Raw genomic sequence first — 22,212 nt, forward strand, 5'->3', positions numbered from 1 at the left:
GATGCTATGAAAACACGAAACCAATTCAAGGCTATGGGAAACCATGCACAATATAAAGTATGGAGAAATAAAATAACAAGTATGATTAAAAAACCTAAAAAACTTATTATCAATCATTGCTTGAAAACAAAAAGAGCAACACAAACTCCATTTGGAAAGTCTTCAGTGAACTCACTGGAGGAACACACAAAGATAAGACAAATAAAATTCACTCACTTCTGGTAAATGACATCATAGTCACTGATGACACTGACATTGCAAATGTGTTCAATGATTTTTTCACCAACATTATCACAAAGTTAAAATAACCAGTGATAGAAAACAACTTTAATGAACTGAAAATGTCCTGTAGCAGCAAAATCTCTAAGGAGGTATGTTTCTCTATCCCACCTTATCAAAACACTTTGTTAAAAAATGTCTCAGTGAACTTGATACCAAGAAAGCTACAGGACTTGATCAGATTGGTCCACGACTCATTAAATCTTCTGCCTCTGCTATTGTAGATAGCATAACATTCATAATCAATTTAAGTATTGCAACCTCATCTGTCCCCAAAATATGGAAAACTGCAAAAGTAACTCCTATTCACAAATCTGGTTCTAAGGATGATGCTGATAACTACCGACCAACCTCAATACTACCAAACCTGTCAAAACTGATTGAAAAACATGTCCATGACTCATTCATGTCATATTTAACCAAACACTTGCTGTTACACCCTAATCAATCAGGCTTTAGACAGAAACATTCCTGTGAAATTGCCTTGATCTCCCTAACTGATAAATGGCTTCAAGCACTTGACCAAGGTAGAATAATAAAATCTGTATTTGTAGATTTCAGGAAAGCTTTTGACATGGTGGATCATGAAATCCTTTTGAAGAAACTGAAAATCTACCAATGTGATGAAAAAACAATTAGATGGTTTACTTCTTACTTAAGTGAGAGAACACAACATGTTTACATAAATAATGTTCTGTCTGAACCTGGAACGATTAGATATAGAGTACCACAAGGCTCAATTCTAGGTCCATTACTATTTACTTTATTTATTAATGACCTACCACTTTTACTAAGAGACTCAATATCATCTACAGATCTCTATGCAGATGACACAACATTGTCAGACATCCAAAACACAAAGCATGAACTCAAAATTTCTTTACAGAATGCTCTAAACAAACTGGAAAACTGGTGCACATGCAATGGCATGGTGGTAAATACTGGAAAAACTAAAATATTACTTATCTCAAAAAAGCACAAATCTTGATAGTGATGAACTATGTCTGACATGGAAGGATAAAAATTGCAAATGGTCTGTCAAGATAGACCACTTGGTGTTCTGGTAGATTATAACCTATCATGGACTGAACATATCAGTAAAAAAGTAAATTCAAGTTTGTGGCTTCTCAGAAGGATACAACATTTTCTCCCTGAAAGGCACAGAAAACTATTTTATAACAGTTACAGACAACCCTATTTAGACTACTGTAATACAGTATGGGGTAATTCAAATGATAAAAACATAGCAAAGCTGGCACATCTTCAAAAAAGAGCATTAGGGCTAATATCAACCCAGAAAGAAAGCAAGGAAAATTTAGCTGGTAAGTTAAAAATATTACCTACTAAAGACCGAATCTGTTTGAGAAAAGCCAAATTAATGTACAGGATATCCCATAATAGTGCTCCTGAATATTTAAAATCACTATTCCAGTATAGGCTACCTGGTAATACTCCCCACATGCAATCCATGTCTACCAAACAGTATAAGATACCTAAACCAAACAAGAAGTTATTTTAAAAAAGTTTCCTAATACTCTGGAACTCTGCCCTGGAATAGTATTCCAGTTGAGATTAGAAATGCCCACTCTATTTCCTTCTTCCAAACCCAATAAATCCAGTGGCTTCAGAGATGCAGCTAAAATAAATAAATTTCTTTGTATGAGGGCCTCAAGGTAGATTAGTTCTTAGCTAATTGTGTTACCCTCTTTAAATAAGGCCATTATTATTATTATTATTATTATTATTTTATTATTAACATAACCTGCCCTGAGAATATATGGTTTTCATTTATAGCATAAAGTTAACAGCTTTATATATTCATCAGGCATACTACAATAAACGTAAATTAACCAAGTCTTATGTTTTGGGAAGCTCTTCAGTGAATAATGCAAACTTGGCATGCACTGCTCATGGTGAACTAACTCTTCTGACTGTTAGCTGCCCATGTAGTAGAATTATTAACCTAGAGCTGGCATATTCACTATCTAACACTAGCCTTTGTGAATGAAGCCCTGGTTTCACTGTCAAAAGGTTCTAGACTGAAAACTGGAGCAAAATAAATAACAACCAACTTAAGTTGAAAAATTTATTTAAGAAATATTAAATGAACAAGAAGATATCTGATAAAAATGTACCTAATGAGAAATATATACAGACTTATTTTACTTGCAGAACTCTTGAAATGCCAGTAAGGTTTCAGCTCTCATATTGACATAATCCCAACAATTTTTAAAAGGTATTGAAAGCATTAAAATGATTTTCTAGAAGAGAAAACAGCATATTATTTGTCCACATTCAAATGTTCAATATTTGTCTTTCTGCTTTATGTTGTTCTGTTCATCCCCTTAACAATTCTGAATTTTATAAAAAGTTACTTCAGTCTGCAAAAATGTGATCAAATGCTTGAAGAAAATTCATGATGAAAAAGTTTCATAATCCTCCTCCAAGTTTTGGACATTCTGAACTTAAGAAATTCCTTGGCTGAACGTATCCATCTTGTTTATTTCTATAAAAGAAATGAATCATTTGAACATCATTTGCAAGCATATTGAAAAAACAAAAAGATTTTCTACCTAAAATATTCCTTTTAAAAGCCTGCGCTGTGTTAAATCATAAAAAGTATAATTGGCAAAAAAGTTTTCTTAAAGAAGATTGCTTTCAGGGCATTATATAACATAACTGATCAAGTGATCTTAATTGTAAAAACTTGCTTTTGGTGAAAAGAGTTACTTGTAATATATACAATAAAACTTCTTAAATCATGCAAAGTTGGAACAAAAATACATGGTTAGTGGTTTAAGGTGCCCACCTTTACAGACCACTGACATCTCACCCTGTTTATGTGGGTTTGAATTTCAGGCTTGGCCAATGTAGGTATGTGAGAAAGCTTGCAAATAGCTCCAATTGGGTCAATGATTCTTCCCAAGGTTTTCCTGGGTTCTTCCTCCACCAAATATATTATATAGCCTATTAAGTGCTGAAAATGGTATTAAACCCATAACAACTAACCAACCAAGTTTCATACCATATGCACTTTGAACTCTCAAATTATCTAATACTTATGTTACACATTGTTTCTATGTTAAAAAAGAGAAGAAATTACAGAATACAGAAAATTATCAGTTGCAGACAAACTAAATGACTTACTTATTCCTATTTGCAACATTTTTTAGCCTAGTGGTTACAGTGTCCACCTTGGATGCAGGAGGTCATGGGTTCGATCCCTGGCTAAGTCATACCAGACACTTATAACAATGGTACTAACAGCTGCCTCACTAAGGCACTCAGCATTAAGAGGTTAGTGTTAGGACTGGTCAGCCTTGGGTCAGGATAATGCAACTGGGTGGGACATCAAGCCTCATGTCTGTGGCATGATGCCCCAGTGCTAGACATTACTATAAACTGCAACACTGAAGAATCAGTGATATGACTGAAAAAGTGTTAAAGCTACGTTAAAAATCCAAATGACACACACACCACATACACACTATACAAAGTTACAGTGAAGATGAAGAAGCTGATATCTAGAACTTAAAGAAATACTATAAACAACTTAAGAATAAATAAACATGTGCAATAATTGATTAATTGTGGCAATTGGTGCAGACACTTATCAAATGGTACATATAAATAACTTACTTTACATGTTTACCAACTTTGGTTGAAATACCTTGATCAGTGTGAGACTAGCGCTTTGGTAACAAAAATGTTCACAGACATTGCTATATCCTCTGTATTATATACTGAGGGGGTTTATACAAATGGAAAAGATAGAGCATTTTCAATATAAGATTATTGACAGATGATCTAGTCATCATATAAACTAATAAACTAAATCTTGTCTTTTACTACTGAGGGAAAAACTCCATTGAATCCTATGTAAAGCCAACTGACATGATCATGTTAAAATTATGGCAATACAGTATTTACCATACATATTGGAACACCACATCTGTTGGGGCACCATGAATTAATTTTTAATGTAATTTTATGTGCATTGTATGTTCTGGGACACATTTTATTTTTCTAGTTGCAAGTTGTGGGGAATCTTTAAAATCATTTGAAAACTACATGCCAGAAAATGCACTCAAACTTGAGTAAAATCATTTTGAACTGCGTATTTGAGATAAAGCTCTTTCATCCACTGCGGAATCATATCATCAACCCAAACTTCTTCTGCCATGTACAATCCCCATTTTAATCCACTTCTTACTGACAGACCATCCAGGAAAGAAATCAAAATACACAGGAATTTCATCCATGTTTATAATCATATTGTCAGCAAAATAATCTTTTTCTCTTCTGGCCTTCACTAATTCATTAGATGATTTTATTTTCTCCTTCAAGTCTTCTGGAAGATGCCAGGTCATTGATGTCCATACATGAAGCACTAGATTATCTTACTTTAAAAACTGTTCCATTGTTTTAATATATTTTCAAAATTCCTGTAAATACTGGTAAAAAGTAACAAAAGTCGGCTTCACTATGTTGGCCAACTATGAATTAAACAAAAAGCACACTTAAAAGAATTCAAAGTTGCCTTCTGAGGTTGGAATGCTTTGTAATAAAATAACCTTTGTATTTGAGATCATGCTAGTAGGAACCAATAAATCCAGATCTGCCAAGCTCCTACGGTAATGGGTATCTGCTATTTTACAGGTCAACCTTTTATTGAATTACCAATGATGGGAATATTGTCGAGTTCAACGTAAACTTTTGCAGCAAATATATATATATCCACGGGTGTAGTGCTGTGGAAATAAGTGCAAAAGGTGTTCCCTTACTTTTTTTGCATGTTATGTTACTTTTTTCATATTGTCCCACAGCATCTGAGTAACATGTGTTCCCTCACTTCTTTATTGCATTCTTTCACTCTTTATTTACCACTACAACACTGTGTATATCTTCTGGGAAATATAGCGTATTACAAGATAAATTTTTGAATTATGATTGGTTAACTACTGGATTTTATTTTAGGACAGTACACTTTCTGTCTTGATTATATTGCACTATACCTGGCAATGATCATCATACCTGTTCCAGCAGTTACTAATGCCATGCACTGATGTCATGATATTACATCACAGTACATGATATTAAATACAAAATCTAGCATTGCCTTCTCCAAAGAAACTATCTTCCTGCAATAATACTGGTGGGGGTCAAATCAGTCATTATACCCATCACATAATACAACAGAAGAAATTTCCCTCAGAAGAATGTAATAATTATCAGCATGCTATTTGTTCAAAATACTTAAATTTATCATAGACTTAATTTCCACAATACTTCTGTAATAAACAGATGACCCATTTTAGATGGCAAACAGGCATTTTAAGAGACATATTCATATGAAAACTGTTACTTACACATAATACTGCAGGTAGGAGAAGACTTCATTAATATGTGCTTGGGGAATTTCCCCATCAATCTGGGCCAGGTATTGATACAGATCCTTAAATAATGGAAAGGGAATCCTGGCTGGGCCACCCTCAGGATCAGCTGTCAGGATTTCACATATTGTCTTCATAGCATCTGTGATGTTCTATTAAAAAAGAAGATAAAACATTAAATTTTTTAGTTCATTTTTATTATTTTAAGGTATTAAGGCAGGCTTAAATGGTCTACATTCATTAGGACAGTGTAACACTTCTTTCACATAACAGTTGCACTGTTGATACGAGTGACTTTACTCCTCAATGCACCCAGAATATGTAACAGTATGTTTGTGGAGTGTGTGCTTTCATGGTTTATTAACTAATGGAATAAGAATGTCACACTACTATTATTCTGTACTATACAAATATAATGTGTGCCACTCAATCATTAGCAGCTGGTTTGGACTTTGTACTATAACTTGGCAGACAACAAAGTGCCATGTATATTTAATGTGAGTTGTGTGCTGGCTTTTGTCTATGATTATATGTTGCATATATTTAATTGGCATTTTTTGATTGACCATTGTCCATAATTGAGGCAGTGAGTAGGGCCTTCCTGACAAATGTTTTTTGTGTGTAAACAACATATAACATAGCTATCTGTTGTTTATCATTGTGGATTATATATAAGTTTATTATTTTTTGGTAAACATATTTACTTGAGTTTGAATTCTGGACATTGGTATTCCCAACGGTAATTTCTGGTGTACATTATGTTTGCCATGCTCTTTACTAAAGTTTTAGTAATAGACCTGATATTTTTGACAACTCAGAATGTTCTAAAACTGAACTTTTGACCCTCATTCTGGTCCTCCTATTGTAACTTTGGTTTTTATGTAAGGGACAGCATGTGTGTGATTTGGATTTTTAACATAGCTTTAACAATTGAATCATACTGCTACGATGTCTGCAGTGTGACAGCTTATAGTTATGTCTAGCACTGGGGCATCATGCCACAGACATGTATCATCATGTCCCATCCAGTCACATCATCCTGACACCAGGTCAACCAGTCCTAACACTAACCTCTTAATGCTGAGCATCTAGTGAGACAGCTGTTAGTACCATTTATATAAGTCTTTGGTATAACTTGTTCGGGGTTCAAACACGTGACCTCCCAAATCCGATATATAAGGGAGAAGTAAACTGAAATTCTTCATGCCATATCATAACATCAGTCTCAGTGGAATCAATTTAAGTTGTGCTACAGTTCATATTTGAGAGGATTTATTTACTTAAATTATTCTTTGAAATTATAATGTGCTCATTAATAATTTTGGACTAAATCATTATTATGGGATTGTATGAATTCATTCAAGGACATTTTGGATTATACCACTATGATACATGATGACTGTTAGCACATTGCCTGATTCCAGTCTATTGTTTCATCAGTACATTCAAGATTGGAATTCATTCACAACACCAATGGAATTCTTTCGAATACTCTATACTTTTGAACTATTCAGGATTCAATTCACAATACTATAGATTTTTATATATAAAATTTTCACTTTGTATTCAACGGAAATAAATTATTTGTTGAATTTTCCAAAACCTGTTGGTTTTCACTTTTTCTGCTACTTAGTTTAAGATGAAGTTGTAACAAAGGACACACCGTCAAATTTCAATAATTTGTATTTTTCAAGAAAATGGATTTTCATGATTGCTAGCACCAACTAAGTAGTGTCTCAAACAACTTATGATATCATTCTTTAATGAAGCTAATATTGATGCCAATGATATGTAGTTAAGTTGGAATTTTTCTACATTGAGCATATAATGTATAACATTTTTTTACCTCTCCTAAATGTGAAGCAGCCAAAGCAAAGAATTTGTTCCATTCTGTTTCCCCACCAAAGCTGCCAATTCTAACCAAATCATCAAACTGTTCCTTTGGTAGGGCAAGATCTGTCCATTTCTCTTCAATCACATTAAGGCTGATTACTTTTTTTGGGCCAAGCTGGAAAATCAGAGAGACTATTAAGCAAAAAGTGTTTTTTTATCCTTTCCAAACTGAAGCAATGAAACAACTAAATTGGGTTTGCATGATAATTAAATTTAATCAATAAAAACATTACACATAAAAACATTACTAAATATAATAATTATAAGATACACAGCATTGTAATCTGTGCACCTGTTTTCTTTCTGCAATCTGCAGAACTACTGGCAATCTGTGTGCCTGATTTAAACATGTGATACACTGTGTGAACGATTGGTCTTACTGCATTACACTGTGTGCTTAATTGTTCTTATTGCCATTAATTTGATGCAAATTTGTTATTTGTTTTTCTACAGTGTTATTTACACCATAAAAATGTCATACTAATATACTGGAAATAAGATAATCTAGAAACTCGGGTACCAATATTGTGATATAATAATATGATAATACCCCCCTCCATTGTATTCAACAAACTTGTATGGCAAAACAACAAAAAGCCACTAAAAAAACAATACATTGTTCTTGTTGTTGTTGAGTTTAATTATAGTGGCATGCGCACAATTGTGCATGTGCCACTTTCTTCTGACTGCACTGCAGCCTGCTAGTTGTTCCTGGGGAAGGGAATGGTGCCACCTCCCCCAGGCTTTTAGGGTTCAAGGAACCCTGATAGTTTGGCCTCAATTTGTGGGTCCATAAAGGTCCCTTACAGTTGAATGGCTGGCTGTCATTAGTGAGAAGGAGAGCTTGGGAATGGTCCTGGTTGCTTTACATCGCTAGTTTCTTGTTGCATTTGCCTGGTGTTTCTTGTGATTTTTTTAATTACTTTTTTATTTTATTTTTTTCTCAAAATGTTCTAAAAAGGGTGTGTGTGTTCTATGCTGTTTATAGAGGTTCTTTCTAGAAATCATGTATGAAGAGAGATTTTCAAGGTTATTATGGTATTACTAGTCGAGGTGTTTTGGGTGTGCTTCCTACGTTGTTATTTATAAGTTTTTAGATATTGCCTCTTTAAGTTATTTATTTATTAATGTTTTTAGAGACTGAATGTTATTTATACTTTATTTAGCAAGAGACCGGAGTCCTAGCCGATTACACGGTTCGTTAAGGACATCTAGGACCGGAGTTCTAGCTGATTATTCGGTTTTTAAGGACATCTAGGACATCCAATTTTGCGGTTTCCTTAGTTTTTGATAGGTGCTTCATAAGTGAATTATTTTTATAAAATTGAATGATATGTTATGGGTTTTTATGTGGTGGCTTCTAAATTTATTTAGCTAGTTACTGGATCTTTTGGTTTTGTGGGGATAGTAATTATATTTTGTTCCTAAGTCCTGCTGAGTCTATGAATTTATTTTTATTTTTATATGCTGATTGTTTATTTTTATTAGAGTCCATAAGTAATTCTGGGTAAGTGTGTGGTGATCCAATCTCTTTTTGGTTTTTGATAAATATTTTCCGAGCGGGTTGATATTTTGGGCATATACTGAATACGTGGTGTAGATCTTCGGTGGTGTGTCAGTTAAAGCAGTTAATGGTTGCTGGTTTGGGTCCTATAAACCTTCCAAAACTGCTTGCTAGTTTAGTTTTTCCAGTTATTATCCTGTTTATGGTTTTCTGTTCTAAATAGGTACCCTTAGGTAGCTGTATGTTCCTATCTACGTTTTTTGGATTTCATGGTGCTTTTTACCTATTGTGGAGGAGTTTCAAAAATCTTGCCATGTTTGGTCTATATATGTTTGTACGAAACTTAGTGTTTCTGTAGAGCTATAGTTAAGCTTGATTGAGTTTTGATCTCCTAGTTTGGTTTGTGCAACTCTGCTGTTTCATTGCCAGAGATTCCAATGTGCAACGGTATCCACATGAGCTCGACTAATTGATGTGCTGTGGTGATATCGTCAATTAATTGGCATGTTCGGCAAAGGAATTGTTCCCTTGAGTGTGTATTGCGATTTTGGATCGATTTGATAACGCTTAGGGAATCACTTGTAATGACTGCTTTAGGTATTTGGTTGTCTTTGATCCATTATAGTGATTCAAGTATAGCCCAGAATTCAGTGGTGTAAATGGAGCAATAGTCAGGCAATCTGGATTCCGTTTGTATATTGAATTCAGGGATGACTATTGCTGCTGCTGTTCTTGGCGAGTTGTTTGTTTTTATTCAAACAATACGTGGTCTACTTTATGTCATCACATCTACTTTTGGAAGAAAAATACATAGAATGCTTCTTCCTCTCTGTTGATTATACTTTGAATTCTCATTCTGAAATTACTCAAGATAGATAAATGATTTTTAGTACTGTCACTGACCTCTGAAATCCAAAAAGAGGGGTCAATGAGTAAAAAAAAATGAAAAAGAATGTCCATAAACTGTGTTTTTGTGTGTAGTAAACTAAAGGTTATTAAGATCCTTGTATGGCAATAACTTCTTGTACAATTCATGATAAAGCTTGCAAACAAAGTGACTTTCCTATGTAATGTAGGTTGGTTGTAAGTTTTCTACATTTCAGTGCAACTTCAGAGTCCATGAATACACCTCAGTATTTTTAGGCAGGATTACTGTAAATACATGCCTTTGAGTTAAGTTCAACTGCTAACTGCACTCAAATCTGCCATAATGTGCCAGCAGATCTGGATCTCTGAAGTTTATTAGGAACAACTCAGTAAGAACAAACCAACACTGATCCATTTCTTCTGGCACATTATGTGACTGCAGATCAGGATATATGTTGTTTGCAGTTGAAATAGGCTAATAAACAAGTATATAAAGCACAAGAGCAATAATACGTCTCATATTTCTTCTATTAATCTTTCAGTTTTCTTTTGGTATACCAGTAGATCATAAATAACTTGAGATGTGGCCATTAGAGAGTGATTCAATGGGATCAAAAATAAATCATACCCAAAGCATGCCATCATGGGTCTCAAATCAAAGGTTTTTGACTGTACTTTGCATAAAATGAATCATATTCTTGAAAACGTATAAAAAGGGACAGGAAGGGGACATGGCAGATTTAAAAAAATCTGTAACAATATTCTGTTTAGAGGGTTAGAGTTTCACTTTTGTTTGGTCTTTTCTAAGCAAACTTTTTATACAGAGTCATAACTGAAAGATATATCTTTTATTTAATTGATATTGGGTTCTGGAATCTGGGTCTGAGTTGAGTGGGATGGTGAGGAGCGGATGTGGGTTGATGGTGGTGGAGTCTAGAAAAATACCAATATGCTTAAAATCTGACACTGTCATTTTCTTTATTTTCTTAAAGGTCAGTGATGCTTAATGACTTGTAGTTGGCTCAGTTGACATGACTTTTGAACAGAATCATTTATGTTAAAGGGTTTGTAGAGTTTGATGATACACTAATGCTTGCTACCATTTTTGTCCTGCATTAGTTGTTGTTGTTGTTGTTGTTGTAGGGTTTAACGCCATTTTCAGCACACGATAGGCTATACATGGCGGCCAGTATTAATGGTGGAGGAAGAACCTGGGAAAACCCCGGAAAGAACCACCGACCCACAAGAAGCTACTGGCAAGCTTTCTCACATACCCACATTGGCCAAATCCGAGACTCGAACCCACGCAGACTGAGGTGATATGGCAGTGATCCGTACCGGAAAGCGCTTTAGACCACTCGGCCACTCGGGGCCCCTTCTGCATTAGTATAGAGCCATCAACAATTTTTATATTTTAATTTACATGGGGGTTATTTTAATTTCTATTCCAATATCTTTTGAATATGACCTGCCTCTTTGTTGGGTGTCACTTTACTCCTGAAACCTGAATGGTCTACAGTGGTCCCCCTTCTGCACTGGGAAAGTGGCCATATAGGACAGGTGGCCTTTCCAGAGGGGGACTATATTTGTGACAAGAATGTGTATGCAATAAGAAAGCTACAAATAACTTCAAAGCATTTAATATCTTCATTTAAAAGTTAGCACTAATTATTAAGAGGTTCCTCTTGTCTTAAGATCTGACTTATTTCAAATCAACATTAATAGCTCTTATTCTTAAGCATAATATGTGAGTAGATTATTGTTGACATGCGCAATGCAAAATCATTTGAAAATGCCATTTGAATCTTAGTACATACATTGCTTGGCATTTAAAATAATTATCTTTCCATTTACTCTATTTCCCACTGCTACATAATATTCTCCTTATCTGTTACAATGATGTATATTTGAGTCTTCCCAACATAATTTTTTTCGGCAAAAACTCTTGAACTCTCCCCATTATTGTCACATCAAATAACTTTTACTTTTTCTTATAAGGTATTAATACTCAGTTTATGTGATAACATGTTAATGTTTTGCAACCATTTATTCCTATGCTGCTAACTGTTCAATACTGCAACTTAATTATGCATACAAAACTTTTATAGAGTTGACAAAATGACGTGTTTATAAAGGAATTAATACATGTACTGTCACATGATTTTTAGGTCTTTCTCTGGTACCCTGTTTTGTTCAAGGTTAATTTCCCTCTGTGTATGTTAATCCACAGAATCTTTATTTAGCCTAAGCTGACCATGTTATGATCATGACAATTACTTCCAGTCGTAGTCATCAAAGAAAAGCACTAAACTGCTGTGTGAAGTCCGAAACTCTATCACAACATTGCTGACCCCATTTCCTGTAAATATCAGCATTAATGATATAATATTAACCCCAGTGGTACATGTACTTTAGCCAATACTTCTTTCAGTAACTAAAACCTGTGGCCGAATGTGAGGAGTTGAGGAGCAGATTTTACATTTTTGCACTAATATGCTGGCCGCATCAGACAGGTGACCTTTCTTAAGTGGGTGGCTGCTGGTCGGGGGGGGGGGATTCAAGAGGGGGACCATTGCACTCTGAAACTTGGTTAAGGCAGGGAACTTGATCCCTCATAGTAGTTACCTAGTACCTGGACCTAGCAGAAGTTACATTATGATGTCTACAGAGGCCATAAGACCATTTCACAACTATTGTAAAATACATGTTTGTTTCAGTTAAAAAGAGTAATTATCAAAACTGAGTTTCTCATGGCACAACAGAAACCAAAGGTCCAATGTGGGCAGCTTATAGTCCATCAAAAAGTCAGTCATATTCTGACATGTCTGGCATATATGAAATTCTGGAGACCTATAATCAAAATATCAAAATTTAATTAAATTGGCCACATCATCATGCAATTTAGATTTTGAACAAATCACTTCTCAGACAAATCTTTCAGATAATGCCCAAATTTGACTAATCAGGCAGTCAAGTTTCCGCCCTTTTTACCATCCATTTTCAGGACTAAATGAATATTTATGGCATTAATAAGCTTATGGATAAAAAAGAAAAGTAACGCTACATTCATTTGACTTTTAGTATGAATCCTAAAAAAAATTTACTCAAGGTCCCTAAAATGTCATTTATTGTGATTTTGATGTCTAATTGTACAATGTTTTCAATATGGTTTGGTAGGGTGTATGGGGTTCTTGACAATAAAAACTAAAGCAAACAAAGAAAATATCAACAAATATATAAATCCTATCCGAATACATTCACGAATGTTTGAATAGGAAAATTTGGTACTGTTTTGCTCCATTTTGTGATGACATGCCACTGAGAAGTTTACTGATTGTCCATCTGAAACTGTAGTTTTCATTGATATTCGTGGACATGTAGGAATAATCAACCAGTGTGTGTTGGAGATAATTAAACCTACAGACATGGACACAAGTAAAAACCAATCATGCTATAACATAATAAATTAGATTTTTTTTTTAAATAATCAGACAGAGGTAAAAGAATTTGAACTAGGACATGGTCTGATTCCAGAGTTAAATTTGCTGTAATGCCTTTAACAAGGGAGTGATTTATTTCATGCGGATCGCCACAAGGAGAGGCTTTCCTGCATTGCTACCTGTTTGTTGAGAACTTTGAGAAGACCAGGTGTGAGACCAGAGTCTGTTTTCTGTGTGGCAACTGGCGTCTCTAATCTCTGCTTTACTGGAGGTGTTTCACCCTTTGCCATAGCTCGAAAATACCTGAAAGAGATAACATTTATTAACTTTTTAATTTATCTCATTTCCAGTGCATACTATCTCTAAAATGCCTAGATATGGTCATTCTAGCACATCTAACATAGTGTCTTTTCTTACAAATGGTTATACAACACAATAAGAATTTAGTGAACATTTATGCAGCCAATATGTCTACTGGTCATTCTTCCAATACGATAATTCTCTCAAGACACATACTGAACTACTTCTGTTTCTTAAATCTTTACTTTCTGCTCATCTTGTATTCTTTATTTTTTTAAATTGACTTACATGACAAAGAAAAGAACCAGTGTTGGTTTAAATAACATTCAAGAAATCAAATTCATACAAAAGTATTTAGACATACATATTTTAATACCCACTACCACAATGATGTTTACAGTACTTCCCATTTATGTCAGTTATTCATCTATCCATCTGCCTTCCTAGGGTGCACTAAATTTGAGAAAGAATATTTTATTCTGAATTTTAAGAATGGGGCATGAGAAAAGAAAGAGACAGACAGACAAACAGACAGACACAGTGTGTGTGTGTGTGTGTGTGTGTGTGTGTCTATGTGTGTGTGCATCAGGGTGAGATGGGAATTGAAAATAAATTGCTACCGATTTTCAACAGATGGAATTTATTCTGTACGAAAACTTATGCCCTGACTTGAACCAGATTCCAGGTGGAATTTTAAAGCGGATTTCCCTTAAAGCCTAGATTCCACTTATTATAAATTTTAGGTGGGTTCAGAGCGGATTCAGGGTGGAATACAGCCCGAAATATGCAAATTAGTCCGTCTATTACTAGGTGGAATTTGTTTATTCCGCCTACTAGGCGGAATTAGTTTATTCCGCCTACTAGGTGGAATTTGTTTATTCCGTCTACTAGGCGGAATCTGTTTATTCCGCTTATTTAGCCTAGATTCCCCTTATTATCACTTTTAGGCAGATTCAGGGTGGAATATTGCTTGAAATTACTGTTACTAGGCGGAATCTTTATTTCTGCCTAATTACATGGAAATACCTGCAGAAACCCCATCCAATAATGAAAATGTCAAGGCAGATTTCAGATGGATTTTTTAAGCATTTTCTGCCTAAACCATAAAAAATATACTTCAGATTTCTATTATGTATTAACTGCCTAATGATTTTTAGATATTTTTGGGAATCAATGATAAATATTCACAGTAATATTTAAAATGGATCATAAATTTTATTTTGACAGACATTATCAAATAAGATTTAGGTTTTACTTGTCCTAAGGGGCAATGCCATTTTCTTTCTTGCATACAAAGTCTAATCCAACATGGCATCACTTAGTATTTTTCATTTCACTTTAAGGTTTGGTGAGATTTCACACATATTTTGACCAAAACTTTCATTGAAATTATGTTGAGGTCTCACTCAAATTTCTTTGAAATATTTGTGAGGTTTCACACAAAAAAGTGACTAAAACTTTTCTAAGATTTCACTAAAATTTTGATCATTATATAGTATTTTACTGAATTTTTTTTTTTAGTGTTTCAGACATTTCAGCAGGTTTCAAAGAAATAATGGATATGAATTTAAGAGGACTTTATTAACCAAGGTGATATTTAAGTGTGCATGAAAACAATTATACTGATGTTGTAATTATATGACATCCAAGGCAAGAGAAATGGGAGTTAATAGTAATAAAAATAATAATAATAATAATAATGACTTTATTTAGAGAAGGTAATTCAATTAGTTACATAACTAATCTACCTTGAGGCCTTCTATATGTGATGTACAACATATACACTATATATACAACATGATATGAAGTATCTTCACACTAAATAATTAAGTGGTTTTAAAAATCAAAGTATCAAGCCTGGAACATATGCACAGGCATCCGTGAACACATTTGACATATATAAAATATTAATCTGCATAGAAAAATTCAGCCGTGAAAATAATGCAAAATTACAGAAAAGCATCCATTTGAGGCAATTTGATTATGAGAAGAAGAAAAGCTAGGAGCCTGCCTTATGTCACTTGTACTGTAGACTGGATTTTTGATTGCACAAACTATGATGCTGTTGTGGTCTCTTGAATTAGTCCTTGTTTCAAAAGCAGCCATGACAAACGTTTATCATGATATAATAACTCTTATTTTACACACCAAGAATATTTTGATAATATACACAATGCCTCATGAGACTGAAAGTAGATTCTACTTTTCGGCCAAGAAAATTTGCAAAGATATGACTATCTTTGATAGACATGGATATCTGGCAACAATTCCCACCAGTGTTCTACATGTTGTCCCTCCTTAAATTCTGAAGTTAATCAGTTTGGAGTTGTATATTACTTCGAAATCATCCCGATTCAATTCCTTGTCCTATTTAGCATGTTAGCCGCTACTGTAAAGCTCTTTACGGCACAAAAAGCAACATGCTTGTCCTGGCGTTCAGTTTTCATACAGATTTACCAGTTATGTTCCCATCAAATTTGCATTCAGGGTATTCTAATTGCCGCACATTTTTCAAATGGTTATTCAATCTCTCGTCCCGCTTGAAAATTCAAATTGCCATGTTTAGTAAACATACTCTTTCCCATCAGTTTCTGTTACGCGACTATTCATTGGGCAATTACAAAATGTTGACCAATCAGAAAGCTTTATACAACGATCCTCTGTTAAACAATAAATGGAACAAATACTTATTTGAAACCTCGTTGTGGAATGGGACTGGATAGAGCATTATTTTAAAAAAAGTTTTGGAGACGATATTAAAAAATGGGTCCATATCGAGAAAATTCAGGTCAGGAGAAAAGCGAAATTATGTTTTAAAACGGAAAACAAGATGAAAACTTGCTCGAGGGCAGTTAAATCCAACTGAAGTTAAACAAAAATACAACAACAACAACAACAAATTTGAAAAAGAAATTTAACAAGGAAAGCTGTGGAAAGAAGTAATAAATTGTGCCCAAAATAAACAATTCAAATTTACAGCTATCAGAAACAGGAAATATAAATGCTGCTGAAAATCATTCAAATTGTACCAGAAACAATAAATTTTATTATATCTTATTGATATTTTTATTGAACTGTCAGTGATATTACAATCACAAAATATCACTATATTTTCGGTCATTTAACTTTACTGTGAGACACACAAAAGCCAAGTCCTAATTATGCCTTCTTTAACTGATGTAAATGACTAACTTCTTCATTCCGCCTAGATGTTGGTTAGAAAATAAACTAAGTCCAGATTCCTCCTTTCATATAATAGATGCCAGTGACTAAGTTCCTAATTCCACTTAGATGGTGGGTGGAAAATCAACCAAGTCCAAAATTATGCCTAAAGATGTATTTATAGCAGGAATTTGACAAAATTCCATCTTAGAGTTAGACAGACTCTTAGATGGATTCATCTTTGACTTCTCAAATTTTCCATGTCCGCCTTTGTATTAACCAGATTTTTAACATTTTAGGCAGATTCCGCCTGAAGTCTGCTTAAGTTCCAGGTGGAATCTGCCTAATTATTTTGTACGGGATTACCACAACACAGTTCAATGTATTCAAATATATTTTTAGTATTAGTAATTATTTGCAATTTTATTTTTGCCAAAACAAATCTCCAAATGCATAGCTTATTGTCAGATTAATATTTTATTTCTCAAAATGTGATATTGTCAATATACAGCCTAATTCATCTGTGTGTGTGTGTGTGTGTATGTTTACAACAGCTAAAATATCACTGCTTAAGCCTTTGATGGAATAGTACATTGTGTAGTTGAGAGCTGATCACTGTTGCTGTCTACTTACGCTGCAGACCATGCCAGGACATCTTTGGGCTGTGTTCTAATGGCTGCCTTGGTGAACTGTTTCAGTATGTCAGGAAGGTTAGGAGGGATGTTTATCTGCTGGGAGCAGTAGTATGGTTCATCTGGGGCTGTTACTGGCATTGCGATGTATGTATGACCTGCGCAGAGAAAACTTGAAAGAGTGATTTTCTAATCTTAGCCATGTGTTTAAAATTTTCTGAGTACTAAACTTAGATTTAAATGACAGCTAAAACAAAATAATATGAACACTAAACTGCAACAAAATCCAACTGGAGCTTGTCCCCTTACAATCTGCTTGGCAGGGCCTCAGAGAAAAACTTGCGTTGGGAAACAAAGTTATAAGAAGTGGCATTTAAGGGCCATACCTCCCCATAATGATTATGATGAATGCTGGAAATCTGACTCATCCAAAAACCTCATTCATACCAAGATGCACACCAAATTTGGCTAAAATCCTATGTCTTGGTAAAATAATGCTGTAGACACCTAAATGAGGATGACTGGAAATCTGGGACAAGAACACTTCTGAGCTGTTCTGTGGAATACTGACAATCAAACTCATTCAAGGCCCCATCATTATAATGGTGCAAGCTAAATTCTGTTAAAATCTAACAAACCCTGGTCAGTACTGCTGTGAAAATTAAAACCTAAAAAACAATCAAAGTGCCATATCTGTAAATTATGTCACATTATGCTAAAAATGAAACTTATTTACATCAATATAATATTGCATACTAAATTTGTTTGAAATCCAAATATAGTATAGAAGTTAGGTTGCAGAAATCAAGTTGGTAGGATGGAAAATAATGGTCCATAACTGCCCTAAATGATGCTAAGCTAAGCTGCAAAGCACGAGCCTTCATGGTTTTTCAATATAAAACTACATGTAGAATCTGGAAGAACTCAACAATCATTGGAAATTCAATGCTGAATAAACCAAAGAAGAATGATGAGCATTCAGTGGCAAAGCTTGAGTAAATGATGTTGTGGAATGCTGGAAATTTAACTCGCTCAAGACTTCATCAAAAAAAGTCACCTGCCAAATTTGGTTGAAACCTAACAGATCATTGCAAAGATATTCTGTCAAAACCAAAGTCCAGAGAATAGTCCATCAGGACACATAATTCCCTTAAATGGTGTAGTGAAACATTGGAAACTGAACACATCCAAATCTTGTTAATATAAAGCTGCAAGCCAAATATGGTTGAAATCCAACATACTTGATAGAGTTATGGTGTCAAAATCAAACTTAGTTGATCAGGCAATCAGGGACATAACTCCTGTAAATAATCTCATGATTTGCTGAAAACTGAAGTCATTTAGTGTCTCACTTGCAAAGAGCTGCATACTAAGTTTGGCTGAAATTCAGAAATCTTAGGTAACTAAAATTCAGCTCTTGAAAAGTGGTTATAAGGACAGAGAATAAGGGGTCATAACATCCTTAAATGAAGACACAATAGGTTAAAAATCAAACTTTTTTGAGGTTTTGTCAATATAGCTGTAACAGTGATAAAGCGAAAAAGAACGCAAGTCTTTACAAGAACTATAGAATATTAGCTCATCTGCAAAATGCAAATAATTTATTAGTACAACCCCCCCCATCCTAATTTGATGCAAGCATTATGTATTACAGCTCCATAGGTAAACAATTTACAATAGTACCTGAAATTCTGTTGTGAAAGCAGGGTAAGAATATCTCTCAATATGATATTACTAGTTTAGTGGAGGTTTTTACAACATATAAACAAACAACATGAACCTCTGAACTATATGTGTCCATGTTTGCTTCCTTTAATAAATGAAGCAATGGTAATCACAAGAGGGATTCAGACAACTACTGAACAACAATGTTGGTCTGTAACTTGTACTTTATTCTGGTGTGCAGTCTGTAGTATACAGCTCTGTCTTACATACATAGGAAACCAGTAAAAAAGACTCATTTCCTAATTTTAAAAAATTTGTTCAGAATAATCTGCAATTTACTTACAGTCTCTATTCTGCTGTCAGTTTTTATAAAAGAATAAATGGAAGTCTGTAGTACTTATAATATAATTTTGTAATATTGTCATTCATAGCAGTGTTGAACACATATTTTGCCTATAAATCATGGCTGTTGGTTATGCTTATCAGGTACTTCCTCATGACAGTGTATAGTAAAATTGACCTGTGCATAATGACTTTGATCATAAATGACATGTGGTCACTCAAGTCAAGATTGATTATCTACAAAGATTTTCATTAGATATTAATTCTCATGTGAAATCTCAACATCTTTCTATGCAGAATGTCATGTCTCTTTGATATCCCTTTTAATGACAATTGCTTTCTGCAAGTATTTCCATTCCCAGAATTTTTGTTATATTATCAATAAGTTTACTGTCAATGTAACATCCATTTTTCATTAGGAAGGATGGTTTGTTAAAACCTGAAAGTGCATAAAGTTGCAATGTAAGCTGTATCCCAGATTTATTAACATAGTGATATGAGTTCTAGAAGTAAATTTACCATAATTTGTGCTGTCTCTGTGTAAGCAAACTTCAAACTTAGCACATATGGTCATGTAAATAATATATTTTTATGAAGTTTGATTAGTTTGGAGACAGCTTATGCTACAGTTTTTTATGCTCTTTATGCCAGATTCATAAACTGATCTTTGTTGTCAAACAAAAGAATTCATACAATTTAGTAAACATATCTGAATTAGTTTGACAATGGACCCATCTTCAATTTGTCAACTAAATAAATAGTCCACTACTAAAATTGCACGAAGCGAAAAATATAGAATATATAATAGTCCTCTGTCTTCTTTTTCATCTTTTCAGAGATCCTTCCCCTACTGATGATCATTTGCCATATGCTGGTTTAGAAATGGATGTAAACACACACTTATGCAAACCGAAGAACTTTGTGTGCACATGGTCACTGTAATTGTACTGGAATATCTGGTAAGAAGATTTAAAACTTGTTACCCTGTCAATTTACTCCATCTGTTGCTATAATTGATTCTAATTATAGTAAAAGGCATACAGGTCATTTATGAACATTTATTCATTGTACATTAACTATAAATTGTTATTTTAAAATTTAATACTAATTTTGCTTAATCAAAGTCTATTCAATTCTGGTTACTGTATGATGATCTGGGCCTTAAATGTCATCAAGAAACTTGAAAGATGAAAATTATCAATTGCTATGGATTTTTATAATGGTGGCCAGGTACTAAATGGGGTCAAGAAAAGAGCACATTGAGTCTTATCATCACAATATTGGGTAGTGCAAACTTGTTTATCAACATGAGTAGCTTTCATTGTGACATCACAATATGTGACATTCAATCTGGATTTTATTGGATCTTACCTTAGGTTGATTTCATCCAACATTAAAAAATGTCCATGTACTTTATCAATAATTTTGTCGTATGTATTTCTAGAGGCATGTAAATAATGACCTTCCAAATGAATGTAAATAAAAAAAAGTGAATAAAATTGCCATTTAAAGATATGTAGAATCAGATTTATTTTTACAAATGACACTCATGACTGAATTAATCGGTGTTGAATGCCTACACGACCTGTATGACTTTTACTATAGCAAATGTTCTTGGGTAAACTGACTATTTCTGAGAATATTTGTTCTATAGTACAAGCTACACTGGTCATGTAGGCATTCAACACCGACTATTTCAATAATGGATGTCATTTTTTAGAATTTGATTTTACATACCTTTAAGTGGCAAGTATTTACTTCATTTGGATTTGTATACATCCATATTCCTTTGGAATGTCATTATTTTGATGCCCCAAGAGGTGCATATGACAAATCAATGTTAAAGTACAGAGACATTTTTGGACAAAATGAACCTAAAGGTGTGATCCAGTACAATCTTGATTGAACATCGCGTGGTGATGTCACAATCATCACACGCTGTGATGTCACAATAAAAGCTATGCATATTAAACAAATCTGTACTACCTTATATTGTGATGATTCCACTGGACGTGCTCTTATTTGGCCCAAGCATAGTACATGACCACCTTTGTAACAGTACAAAGCTTTAGATAATTTTCGTCTGAAAGTTTCTTGGTGACAGTTGAGGTGCAAATCATTCAATAATCAGGATTTAATAGATTTTGGTTACAGAAAATTAGTGTCAAAATTTTAAAAGAACAATTTATATTTAATTTAAAATTATTAAATGCGCATACATGACCAATGTGACTTGTACTATAGTTTGATAATAATCTGTCATATATCTTGATCAACTTGCTTACAGTCATTAATTTGCTGTCAAGACTAACTTGGTGAAATCATTAGCATTCCTAGATTATATTTTTCCATCAAATTAATGACTGCACGGTAACTAACCTGTACTGTAGTACTTCTGTTCAAATGAACCATAAGTACTGAGTATATTTTGTTTGAATGTTACACATTTTGCAAACACTCCTCAACTCAGTGTTATTAACTGATAAAAAGTACAAACCTGTATCAATGAAAATATTGTCTGTATTTTTTATCTTGAATCACTGTTTTCAATAAAAAGAATGCAATTTCCTGTGTCTAAATACCTTTTTATACCGAGCGTTGTTTCAACAACTGCACTGAGATTGTTGCCTGTAGCAACTGATTGCGCATGCAAAATGCGCAAGTCCCGTTCACAGTCCGGTTCCGGTAGACTATCAGTCTAAACCGATTCATAATTACTTTAATATTTGATGAAT

At 33.9% G+C, this 22,212-nt stretch overlaps 1 protein-coding gene across 2 annotated transcripts; it reads right to left on the reverse strand.

Annotated features, from left to right (window-relative positions):
• Window positions 1-2,351: 2,351 nt before the first annotated feature.
• On the reverse strand, window positions 2,352-22,153 carry LOC149787819 (ropporin-1-like protein). 2 transcript variants are annotated; one of them, XM_089974039.1, is made up of 6 exons: window positions 22,060-22,153; window positions 17,472-17,628; window positions 13,556-13,679; window positions 7,519-7,680; window positions 5,649-5,824; window positions 2,352-2,785 (listed from the first exon to the last, which is right to left on the reverse strand). In XM_089974039.1, the coding sequence occupies exons 2-6, from the start codon at window positions 17,609-17,611 to the stop codon at window positions 2,710-2,712; spliced, it is 678 nt and encodes a 225-aa protein (XP_089830165.1). In that variant the 5' UTR covers window positions 17,612-17,628; window positions 22,060-22,153; the 3' UTR covers window positions 2,352-2,709. The 2 variants fall into 2 exon arrangements, with proteins under 2 accessions (XP_089830165.1, XP_089830164.1); XM_089974038.1 differs by having other exon boundaries at window positions 21,975-22,120.
• Window positions 22,154-22,212: the final 59 nt, after the last annotated feature.

The sequence above is a fragment of the Sinohyriopsis cumingii genome, chromosome 11 (assembly GCF_028554795.1).
Source record: "Sinohyriopsis cumingii isolate HCF-2022 chromosome 11, ASM2855479v2, whole genome shotgun sequence".
Taxonomy (NCBI): Eukaryota; Metazoa; Mollusca; class Bivalvia; order Unionida; family Unionidae; genus Sinohyriopsis; species Sinohyriopsis cumingii.